The sequence below is a fragment of the Geospiza fortis genome, unplaced genomic scaffold (assembly GCF_000277835.1).
Source record: "Geospiza fortis unplaced genomic scaffold, GeoFor_1.0 scaffold23, whole genome shotgun sequence".
NCBI lineage: Eukaryota > Metazoa > Chordata > Aves > Passeriformes > Thraupidae > Geospiza > Geospiza fortis.
The window spans coordinates 16,044,937-16,057,039 of NW_005054303.1; the positions used below are offsets into that span (position 1 = coordinate 16,044,937).

At 49.6% G+C, this 12,103-nt stretch overlaps 1 protein-coding gene and 1 non-coding gene across 2 annotated transcripts; both read right to left on the reverse strand.

Moving 5' to 3' along the window:
* Nucleotides 1–161: 161 nt before the first annotated feature.
* PRPF39 (pre-mRNA processing factor 39) lies at nucleotides 162–11,546 on the reverse strand. The gene is given in 14 exon segments (XM_005417983.3): nucleotides 162–855; nucleotides 1,939–2,059; nucleotides 2,635–2,709; nucleotides 3,939–4,123; nucleotides 4,665–4,749; nucleotides 4,751–4,892; nucleotides 4,977–5,103; nucleotides 5,412–5,576; nucleotides 7,421–7,528; nucleotides 8,245–8,401; nucleotides 9,048–9,215; nucleotides 9,944–10,062; nucleotides 10,699–10,824; nucleotides 11,191–11,546. Coding segments are annotated over 14 exon segments (1,959 nt in total). The 5' UTR covers nucleotides 11,521–11,546; the 3' UTR covers nucleotides 162–804.
* Nucleotides 4,497–4,582, reverse strand: LOC115949509. Its single transcript, XR_004082958.1, has one exon. It is a non-coding gene; the product is annotated as a small nucleolar RNA SNORD127 (small nucleolar RNA).
* Nucleotides 11,547–12,103: the final 557 nt, after the last annotated feature.

Here is a 12,103-nt window from a genome sequence, read left to right on the forward strand (position 1 = left end):
ATTTATTTGACAGCAGCTCTGCTGGCAGAGATCCAGGTGTTCCACAGGTGTTCCCAGGTGTCCCTGTGCCACAGCCCCTCCTGTGAACACCACCAAAGCTCAATTCAGGCATTCTCTTCTCCCTCCTGGCTGGAATGAGGCAGTCCAAGAAAGCTCAGAGCACTACTGAATTCCTCGCTTTTATTACAAAAATGGGAATGATCATTTTGATCAAAATGAAAAAAGTTTTGCTCACACCGTGTACATGAAAAACTCTAAATACAAAACTCATCCCAAACACAGTTTGTGCTTTTAAAAAAGAATGAAGGTGGTTTAATCCCTGCCCCCTCCCACGCTACAGAACCCGTGTGGCAGCTCTGCCAAGGCCCCCAATGCCAGCACAGCCCGGCCCTGGCACAGCTCCCCGGCATTGGGCTGGGAGCGGGACAAGCCTTGGCTCCAGCCCTGGGCCAGGGCAGGCAGCAGAGCAGCTCTGGGGCAAAACCAACCCAAACCCCCACAGCTTCACCCACTCAATTATGGAATCATGAGACCAACGAGAATTCTTCTGATACTCCATAAATTAGTGCAGGGAATTAAAAAAATCATTTATGGTAAATGAGAATTGTACAGAGACCATTTATCAGTTACCAGCACACGAATCTTGCTTCACACATACCCTGTGAGCAGCAGCTCGGTTCACATGCAGAGGACCAAAAGCAGGTGGCACAACAGTTCCTTCACAGCCCAAAATTAGAAAAATATAATTTTTTTTATTCCATCTTTGTTGAAACTGCAGCACAGTGAACTCCACTCCCTCGGGGATCAGGTTGTGTGGTAATACTGTCCGTAATTCCAGGCATTCTGGTAATTGTACTGGAACCAAACACAGCAGCAGCATCAGGCACCACGTCAGTCCCTGCTGGGAGCCCCTGGGGCAGCACAGCCCCCCAGCCCCTCTGTGCCAGCACAGCACCCCTGGGAATGCAGGACAGCGGTGCCATTCCCTCTGCAACAGCCCGGGAAAGGCAGGGCTGGAGGCACCACAGGGTGCTGCACAGGATGGATCCTCATCACAACAGAATCAAAATGTCCCGAGCTGGGAGGGACCCACAGGGATCATCCAGTGCAGCCCCATCCCTGCACACACCCCAACAATCCCAGCCTGGCATCCCTGTGCTCCTGGGGCTCTGGCAGCCTCGGGGCTGTGCCCATTGCCTGGGGAGCTTTTCCAGTGCTTGTTCCACCCTCTGGAGGAAGAACCCTTCCCTGATCTCCAGCCTGAGTCCCCCTGGCTCAGGTTCAAGCTGCCATTCCTGCAGTGCTGTGTGTGAAGCTCAGGGCATTTTTCCTGGCCTAGCACTGGACAGTCTGTGCTGGATGAGACTGCTCCCACTGCCTGACTTTGAAAGAATTCCCGACCTGGCTGGGGACAATCCCACAGCAGGGCTACCCCAGGGCTTGTGCCCCAGCTGTACCACTGCTCCCCCAGCTCTGGGAGCTCTGCAGTCTGAACAACACTTTCCATAAAACCACCTCAAATCTGCCATGGATTTAAAAAACACATGGCTGTGGCAGTAGGGACATGGGTCAGTGGTGGACTGGATGGTTTTAAGAGGGCTTTTCCAACCCCAACAATTCTATCCCAAGCTAAAACGCCCTGGAGGAAGAGCCCCAGAGGACAAGCTGATTTTGTACCAGCAGAACCCATTCCAAGGCACTACAGGAATTACTGCCTGGAGACAGTCACTATCCAGGCACACAGGAAAGGGGCACCCCACGGCCAGCCTGGGCAGAACAGTTCCACACACCACAGCCCTGCTGTCCTCCCCCCATCCCCTCCCTGTGTGACAGGACAGCCACCAAACTGCTCCACGCAGGAACACTGAGCACTTGTGGAGCACGCCCTGGAGGTGCCAGCACGCCAAGGAGCTGAGCTTTGTTTGCAGTGCCCCATACCTGGTACCAGGCGTTGTAGTTGTAGGCAGCCTGGTTGACCTGCATGTCCCCGTCCATGAGCTGTGCCGACGCCAGCCCCGCCTCCTCCGTCAGCAGCTTCTTCTCGTCCGGCTCCTCGGAGCTGCAGGGGAACACAGCCTGTTCTGGCACCTCAGAGCAGAGCTGGGCAGCCTAAACTGCGCTCACCTGGTGCCCTGGCCCAGCAGGGTGAGGGAATTGGGGTTAGGGAAGGACAGTTTGGGTTGTGCTGCAGAACAGGCTGGGTTTGGTGCCCAAACTGAGACAGCAAAGGCACGGTCCTGCTTAGAGACTGAGTTACTTTAGCAGCACCGTTCGGCTCAACTCAACTCAAAAACTCAACTCAATAACCCAAAAACTTATTTTCCAAAATTGTTTCCATCCCTAGAAGTGTCCAAGGCCAGCATGGATGGAGGTCTGAGCAGCCTATGGAAGGTGTCCCTGTCTGTGGCAGGTTTTAGGGCTTTGAGGTCCCTTCCAATGCAAACAATTCTGTGAATATTTAAGGCAGCACAGCTCTATTTAGTACACACTTCAAAGGACTAAAATAAAGCGATTCTATTCTCACATCAGTGGGTTCAAAGCTGACAAACACCTCCACTGACAGACTAAAGAACCCCCCAGAGTGAGGCTGCTCCCTGTGCTGCCCTGCCCAGGGCAGCTGGGCTCAGTCCGTACCCGTTCTCTGCTCGCCGCTTCAGCGTCTCCTGCTCCTTCAGCAGCGCCTGGTGCTCGTCGTAGGCATCCAGGAGCCTGGGGAGAGCACAGCCAGTCAGGCCTTGCCAGTATCTGAAACACCTGGGCAAAGCCTGCTGGGAGCTGCAACAGTACAGCAAACTGCAATGTAACACATTCTAACGAGTGGCCACCAATGAACAGGGGAAAGCCAACTCGGTTCCGTTCACAACAGCTCCAGTTCCCAACCTGCTCAACTTCCCTCACACTTCATGCAGTTTTTATCAAGCTCCTTCATAAAGAATTTTCTAGACGTGATTTGTGACTCAGCTGCTCCTTCAGAGCCTGCTGGTGATGCCACCCCCAGCAGCACAGAGATGTGGGAATCAGCATTTAAACACTGGAAATTATTCCAATCCCAAAGCAGCCTTTGCCCATCCAGCAGGGAAGGACAAGTGTGCTTAATGCAGCACAGGAGAGTCCTGGCTAAAATTCTCACAAATATTGAAACACCCCCTCATGTGCAGCATCTCACGAAACCTGCAGCTTCTGACAGTGTGCTCTGGATGAAAAGAGTTCCTTGTACTCAATTCTGTGCTCTGGGATTATTTGGGAGCTGCAAAATTCTTTGTGTTGATCCATCTCAGATCCTAAACTTGCACTGACTGACTGCCATGCAGAGGCAGCAGAATTTAAGGACAGCTATTGTTAAAAACATACAAAGCAGAAAAACTGACTTGTCATTAATCCTTCTGGATTATTTAGCTGCAAAATGTAAATAAAAACTATAGACAATTCAGAGGAAAAATATATTGTAGCAATGAATTAAAACTTGCATTTCTGGTGTATCCTCCCACAGAAGTGCACAGTTGTTGGTAGTGCTGAACACTGAAAAATCTGACCAGTGCAGTTTTGGAAACAAGCAGCAGCTCCCAGGAACAGAGTCTCAAAGGACACCTGTGTCACAGAGCTGTCCCATTCCCCTGGGGAGCACCTCCCTTCACAGGGCTTAGCAAGGGGAAAGCAACCACAGGAAAACCTGGCAGGCAGCAGAGCTCTGCTCAGTGAGGTGATGGGCACTTCAAATAAAAGGGCAACTGTCTGAAAAGAGATTCCTGTATAAAAATCTATTCCTGTTTACAAATCTACTCCTGTTTAACACCAGGAGGTTGGTTTAGAAAAGCAGCTGTTCCTTACAAAGAGCTGATGGCACAAAGGAAATAATTTTACAGAAGCCACTGACCCCACCCTTTTCCCAGCACTCTCCCCGTGACCCCAGTTTGGCCACTTCCCACAGGACATCTTACTTGTTCACATCAGACCCAAAATCTTCCAGGAATTCCACTTTTCTCTGTGAGAAGGTGATCCTCATTTTGATGGACAAGGCCCCATGGACGGCCTTGTCAAAGCAGCTCAGGATGTTCTCCTCGTTCTGCTTGAGGTCACCACTGTACTCCATCTCGAGCAGGTTCAGGTACAGTTTGGTGTTTTCCTGTGCAAAACAGGCATTAGGAGGTGCACACCTGACCCTCACAGCAGGTATTTAACTCTGTAACACACCCCAGTTCACCCCATGAACACACACAATGACAGGCAATAAAGGGATTTTCCTCCCCCTGGGCTGGTTTGTTGCACAAACACACCAGAAGTGACCAACACCACAAACCCAGGTGCTGCACTTTGCTGGCAGCATCTGAGTGCCAGATATTCCTGTGCTGACACCAAACCACCAAACACTGCCCCCACACCAATAACACTGAACACACTGAGAACGTTTAAGATTCTAAAAATGAAAATAAAGGTGTAAAGCACATTGTGCTTCTGGTGGGAAAGGGTGCAAACTTCCAGATTCCCAAGCTGGGACATGGCAACATCAGTTTAGAGGGACTGTTGTCTCCATGCAGTAATGGGACATTACATCCAGTTACAACACCTGTCATCACTGTTGCCATGTTTTCAAAATGCTTCAGAAAGAGAGAAAGACACCAGGGTGGTTTGAGTTTTGGGTAAGAGAGCCGAGAGGGAACACATACTTTGTCCAGTTCTATGGCTTCTGACAGCACTTTTCTTGCCTTTGGCAGGTTTTTCTGCACTTTGAAGAGGTGCCGGGCCAGTTTGAACAGCATCTTCCAGCAGCTGCTCCGCCTCCTCCATGTTGCCGTGCCGGCGCTCCAGGCTCACCCTGCGCAGGCGGATCATGGCCAGCCCCAGGATGCACTCCTCAAACGTCTTCAGGATCCTTCTGGCTTCATCAATGTTGCCTGCAAGAGCAGGGAGATGCTTTAGGACAGGGCAGACCCCAGAGGCCCCCCAGCAGAGCCCCCCTGAGGCAGGGCTGCCCTTACCCTGCTGCTCCTCGAAGGCTGCCCACAGCATGTGCACCATGGGCTTCTTGGGCAGGTGGATGGTGCAGGCCCTGCTGTACACGTGCCTCACGCCCTCGATGCTGTGGTTCTCCATGTATTTGGCATACTAGGGTTGGAAACAGAGCAGAGACCAGCCAGGTTAAAGCTTGTATTTGTCTCCAAGAACATGCCAGAACGATAAAATTCTTTTGTTTAAACCCATTCAGCACCTTTATGGAACCACTAGACTAGTTTCTGTAAGGAAGGACGTAGAGAGGCAACGCAGTTGGCAAATGCAGCAGTCAAATCTGGTTGCAAGCAGACCATCTCCTAATGCAACAGATATAGTTATAGATGAACAACGTTCCACAGGGTACAAGGGTTAGTCACCAGGTCAAGGTGTGCACCAGCAGAGCCGTGAGCTGCCTCCCTTACCTTGATCCAGAAGTCCTCATAGAGGGCACATGAAATGACACATCTCTCAAAGAGGACCACGACTCGCTCGTGAGTGCCATTCTCTATCTCAAACTCTAAGTACTCTTTCCAGTTTTTCAGCTGAATTTTCTCCAGAGGTTTTACATGAAAGTAAGGCCTCTTGATCTGCAAGAGTCACAGGATGCAACTGGTGATTACAAATACACCACCAAGGGGGTCAAACAATCAACAGCCACACAACCAACACTCAATTCCTGCCATTTCAGTGACCAGGGCTCCAGGGACACCTCCTCATCTACTCAATCCAGGGTTATCCAGGTATGGATCAAAGGATTTACTGCAGTGACATTCCAGGCTAGAAACCTCCTTTCCTAGAGAGCTTTTAGAGATGCTGGGGGAGGACCCAAGGCAGCCCAGTGTCAGTGACATTATGGACACACTGGACATTGCCCAATCCATCCACACAAGTGAAGTGCTCACTGTGGGACACCCAGCCCACAAATTCAACTCAGAACTTGGTTGAGAATCATGACAAGGAAAGACAGAGCACTGAACTCGACTTCCTATCAAATATTTACATCAATCTGGTTATAGTGAGACCACAAATTTAGCACCATTGTCTTGTTATTGGTGGCTGCAAGAGGGACTGGGTGGGACAGAGCTCAGCACAGAAAATTAAACATTGCTCTGTTTAAATTGAAATTGCTTTGTCAGGCATCCTGCCAGAGATCCTCTGCTTTTGCTCACCATCTTTATTGTATTTGAATATCTCTCTCCTGTGCTGCAATTTCCTCTCAGATCCAAACCCATACAAATGGATGAAGAACTTACAGTAATTAAGGAGAATCCAGTTCCTCAAAGCCACCTGAAATTTAAAGCCAATCCCTCCCTTCATGCTCCTCACTGATCTCTGGTGTGGAACCCAACACTCTGTGGCCATTTTGCCCAGCTCACAGTCCCACTCCTGCTGGAAACAGCTCTAGGGAATCCCCAGCCCTGGGTGGGATCTGTGCTGTCCTTTATGGACAGGCTGAGCTCTGCACGTGCAGCTCCTCCCAGCCCCAGCCCCTCGGGGCTCCAGACACTGCTGGTAACAAGAGCACACTGTGGCCAGCAGCAAGGGGACACTCAGCTTCCCACACCTTTCCTGCCCAATGCCCACAGTTCCAGGGTTCTCCCAGGTCCCACAGACTGGCAGCTTAAGGCTTCCCCAGGCAGGAATGTGGGTCACTCTGCTCTGCTCCCTGCTGTCACAGGTCACAGGTACAGAGCTCACTGACAATGGCTCCTGCTCTGCCTGTGAGCTCCTGGTCTGTGGAGGCACCTGGCCCAGTCCCACCCAGTGCAGGCAATCACCAGTTCTGACACCCAGCCCACTAAAGGGTCTCTGAAAATCTGTCCCGGCTGGGTAACACAGGCGACTCTTTAGAATAAGAAGTAAATTTAAAACAAGGACCATGTTTGCCAGGAAGAAAAATATAAAGACTGAGAATAAAAACCTCGCATTGTTTTTCCAACCTAACTCTACAGCAAAAGCTGTTTATTTGCAGTGATCAAATTATTAGTTTAACTAATTACTTTTAATACATTATACATAGGAGGTCCACAACAAAAGCTACCTGATTAAGTGTGTAATGTTACAACAGAAAACCACAGGAGTTTCATTCTTCTCTGAGACCAGGCTTACCTTTCAAAGGGAGTCCCCTCCATCCCCTCATGCCTTTGCACCACCCCAGGGCATGAGCAGCACTAACTCCCAGGACTCACTGGCTTAGCAAACATTACAGCACCTTGCCTCTCTCCAAGTACTGCTCTGAGATCTTTACATCACCAGGTGCCTCCTCACAAGAAAAACGGCAGAGAAGTGAAACTTTGAGTCTCCAACTTTGAGTCTCTGTTCAATCCCCTCCCAGCAGTTTAAGTTAAGGCTGTTTCACACAATTCCCAGTTCCCAGTCCTGCTCCCAAACCGCTGCTGGTGCTGCCTCACACAAACCCCATCCCACTTACCGCTTCCTCAAACGTCCACCTCTTACTGACTTCATGCTCGTTGTGGTTAAATATCTCCTGATGGATCTCAATGATTCTGTGCCTCATGTTCTCTATCTCAGTGATCAGCTAGAACAGAATGTCACAAAATGTAACACAAGCAGACATGGTATCACCTTTGTAACTGCCTCCTGTGCCAGGGACGTGCATGGATTCTCCCTGAGCAGCCAGGGAAGGGCTGGGACACTGCCTGATGGAGCCCTGGGCCTTAGCACACACAGCTGAACTGGTGTTTATCCTGTGCTAAAGCTGACTGGAGATTAAGGATGGATTTGGATCCAAGTCAGCCCTGGTTTCAGTGTGTCTGTGTTTTCACCCTCAGCAATTCCTCTGCACAGCTCCAGGCATTCCTAGACCTGTAACAGTCTGAACCTGCCCAGGCCACTGCTGATGAGGAGCTTTCTTAGGCAACAGATATCAATCTGCTGACCTGGAATAATTACTATTTGCTCCTTAGGTTTTGTACACCACTTCTTTCATTTTCTAACACATTTCTTTAACACTCCTGCACTTCTAAGCACTGGAAGGGGCTGTCCTGTTAGCACACAAGCCACAGGGCAGTGCAGGAGCTCTCTGGGCACAGCTCAAGTGGCTGCAGTGGAAGCCCTGCCCCAGAGAAGGACAGGGTGCCAGTGCCTACCCCATGCAGGTGCATTGGTGGGGTCAGTGATGCCCTCAGTGCCACAGGGCACTGCTGTGCAGGAGCTCTCTGGGCACAGCTCAAGGGGCTGCAGTGGAAGGCCTGGCCAGCCCAGGAAGGGCAGGGTGGTGCTGTGTGCAGGTACCTTGGCGGGGTCGGTGATGTCCTCGGTGCCGCAGGGCAGCTCGTCCCCGTCCTCGCCGCTGTGGCCGCTGGCGGCCGCCAGCTCCCGGCGCAGCTGCACAAACTGCTCTGTGGTCAGGAAGTCTCGGGGCAGGTTGTTCTGGATGTGCTCTTTAAACCTAGCAACAGCCACAAAGAGGCACTGCAAAGGGGCTGTTTCACGCTGCACTGCTGCCCAACAGGGCACAGCTGTAAATCCCAGGGGGTTCTGCTTTGCTTCATGGCCCCTGAGTGACACTGAGTGCTGCCAGCTCACAGCCACAACTGCCAGCACCCATCGTCCCCACAAGTGCCATGTGCCAAAGGGACAGAACCCTTGCCATGGAAAAGAGATGGCAAAGGACAAAATCAGTTATAAAGGAAGTAATTTATTTCCCACACCAAGAGATCTGGGAAAGACTGCGTGCAATTTAACTGAGGTTGCTGCTCAAGTCTCCCTACCAGTGCAGAATTCCACTATCTAAAACTTAACCAGGATTCCTCAGTTAAATTGGAGCTTCACCACACATGGGTATTGCACAAGTATTGAAGTCCAAAACTGCTCATTCTGATTTCTCAAAGACATCCTCTCTTCTTTCCCACACTTCCAAGGCCTGTCCTTATTCCACAACAAAACCTCTGAATTTACCTAAAAACCAAATTCCTCAAATGTGCATCAGTATTTTCAATCAATCAGTCCAACTGCCTGAGTATGTAAGTAAGTAACTACATAAACCTGTTCCAAGCTCTTGTGCTCATGGCATTAACTGCCTGCTTTCCCTTTACCTCTGGAAGTGATGGCTGTAGAGCTGCGTTGGGATTCCCAGGATGCGGTCATAGATGGATGTAACTTCCCTCAGGTTTCCCTGGTCATTTTCCCAGTTTATATACATTTCCCAGAGTCTGTCAGAACGGAAATCTGTCCCAGCAGCCAGCACTGCGTGTTCATAGGCTCTGGAAAAGGAAAGGTTTTACACTGGTTTCTGGATACCAGGACCAGAGCAAGGAAGGAAAGTCCTGGCTCTTATTAAAGGTTATGAGCATCCTCATTTCCTTGAAATTAGACTTATATTAATTATTTACATACTTCAGAGTGTTTTCCAGATATCTACAGAAAGGAGTCTAGAGATTCCAAAAGCTCACACTTATTTTTTGCCTCCAGCACTTCCACAACAGAACAAATACAGGCAACAGCAGAAGCCACACGAACATGTTAGGAAAAGACACAACCTTTACCACTTTTGTCTTGTACCCATTCCAAACCCACCAGTGCAGCAGCATAACACCCAAAAGCTGTGCAGCAATTCTGCAGCTTGGTTCAGATTCAATTCCAGTGCAATTAAGCCTTCGGATCAAACTCTAGCCCAAACCTTTAACTGGGTCCACTGCCAGCCACAGCGAGCAGACACATCCTAGCCATATCCTGGAAACGTCAAGGAATTAAATTCCAGGATTCCAATGCTGCACTAAGTATTTCTTAATATGTCTTCAGACATCCAGTCTGAAGCTCTCAAGCTTTTTCCCCTTGTACCACTCTCCCACTTACAGAATTTGACTCCATCATCTCTTAATTTAAAAATCCTTACAGTGACACCAGGTTGTTATGATTTTTCCCCTTGTCCTAAAAACACAATAACCTGATCCCAGTGGTGTGTATGGGTATCAGGCTGCTCCCAACTCACCCCCTGATGGTACTGTTAGTTTCAGGATCAGCAGGGTCCAAAGTCTCCTTTAGGAAGTTTATATAATGTATCCAAAGATCAACACTAAGAGGAATTGCCTGAAGCCCTCGGCGATAGACCTATGAAGAGAACATGAACTGTACTTCAAATCCTTAATGGGGTCCTAAGAGAGAGGCAACACTGTGTTATCCGGTGAACCTTAGAAATACTAATTACTGGAATTTTGTTTAAATAATCTACCATTACCATTCGGGTGGAGGTTGGATAGAACATGGCAATGTTCTGATCTCCACGTGCAGAGTCTTGATCTTCAAAGCGCAGCGGTCCCTGCATTCTGACCAGGTTGTGTGGGCAGGCTTTGGGGTACAGACCATAGGGCACAGACCCATTAGAGCATCATTGACAGCGTCTGACCAAAAATGCAATAAGATGGAGCAATTGTGACCAGCAAACCAACTATTATTGTTTTGAAAATGAGTAATAAATGGAAGTGACAGAAAAGCCCTGCCCTACTTGTTAAGCTGCAGTGTAATACAGAGGCTTGCACTGCAAAGCTTGACAAACTGTAGAGGTTTAACGCACCTGCCAACAAAGAGAGAGAACATTAGCTCCAAATGCCACAGCTGTGACACGTGCAAACACGTCCCTCGAGCCCTGGCCGTGCAGGGCAGGCACTGGCAGCCCAATGACTCGCAGTGGGACAGTCATTGGTGGCTTTGGGACTGGTGGCAGCGCTGGCCCCGGGCCCTACGTACCTCGTCTGACTGCTTGACGTTGTCGTGGCGCTTCTCCAGGTCCGCGTACTTCTTCCAGTACCCATAGCAGTAGGGGTAGTGTGAGAAAAACCTGTCAAAGGCTTTCCTGGCTGCTGGCAAGTGGTTCTGTGGCAAACAGAGAGAGCACAATCAGTGCTTCCCTTAGCAACAGCTTCAGGTTATTTTAAATACAATTATTAACACTGTGTTAGAAATGCCTGGTGTTATTTTGACATTGACAGCCTGGGCTACTGGAAGGTGTCCCTGCACATGGCAGGGGGGTGGAAATGGATGAGCTTTTTAAGGTCACTTCCAACCCAAATCATCCTGGCATTTTATGATTAAATGACAGTAGTGTCAAGGACAGCTGCCTTAAATCAGTGTCTGTGACAGCTTGATGTCCATTCTACATTTGTCACTGCAATTCCACAACTTTAGTTTTCTTTGTTTGTTTATTTCAGGGAGCCTGAGGAGAAAGGGGCGGGTACTGACCTCCTGCTCTACATACTGCAGTAAATAAACCCATCCTGTGAAATCCTGCGGATTGTCCTCTACTACTTTCCAAAACTTGTCAAAATCTGGAGGGAAGTCAGCCTCGATATCTGTGGTCTGTAAGCTCTCAATGTTTGGAATTTCGCTCTCCTGCGTGTTGTCCTCGTTGAGGTCTGGCGAGCTGTCTGGGGACTGCTCCATCTCGGTGACACTCATGATCTCGGTGCTGAAGTCCATGTGCTGCTCCTCGGCCGCGCTCTCGGCCTCGGGCTCCGCGCTCTCATTGCCCACAGTTGGCTGCTCCTCCTCCGTGCTCTCTGCGTTCTCCATGGCACCGCTGTGTGACTGGATCCTGGGGGAACAGCTCCCTTCAGTACTCCTGGGGCACAGCTGGGCTGACATCCCCAGCTCAGAGCGACCCAGGTGCTCCAGGCACCCCTGGACGTCACCACAACCCTCATGACACCTGCCTCATGCATCAGCCTGGCTCAACAATAAAAATATTAACAGCAGTCTCAGATTTTCATATCTGCACATACAAATCATTGTGGGTTTCTAAAAACCTATCATAGGGAGCTACCAAGGTATAAAAGTGAATCATTACAGTTTTCCCGTAGGAGTCCAGTGGAAGTTTATCCTAAATAAAGAATTATGTTCAAATTCCCTAGAAACGTTCAGGCTGGAAAAGCTGTCTGAGACCATCAGGTCCAAGTCACTCCAGCAGTGCCAGGGCCACCACGGACCCATGGCCCTAAATTCATTCAATTTTCCTTCTTGTACAAGTCAGTAAATTCTTTGTGAAATAAACAGGTGTTAAAAGGTGCCCTCAACACCAGGCTAAAGCAAAGACAAGAATTCCTGTCAGCACCAACTCAGTCCCCATTAGTGATGTCCAAACACACCCAGCAGCACC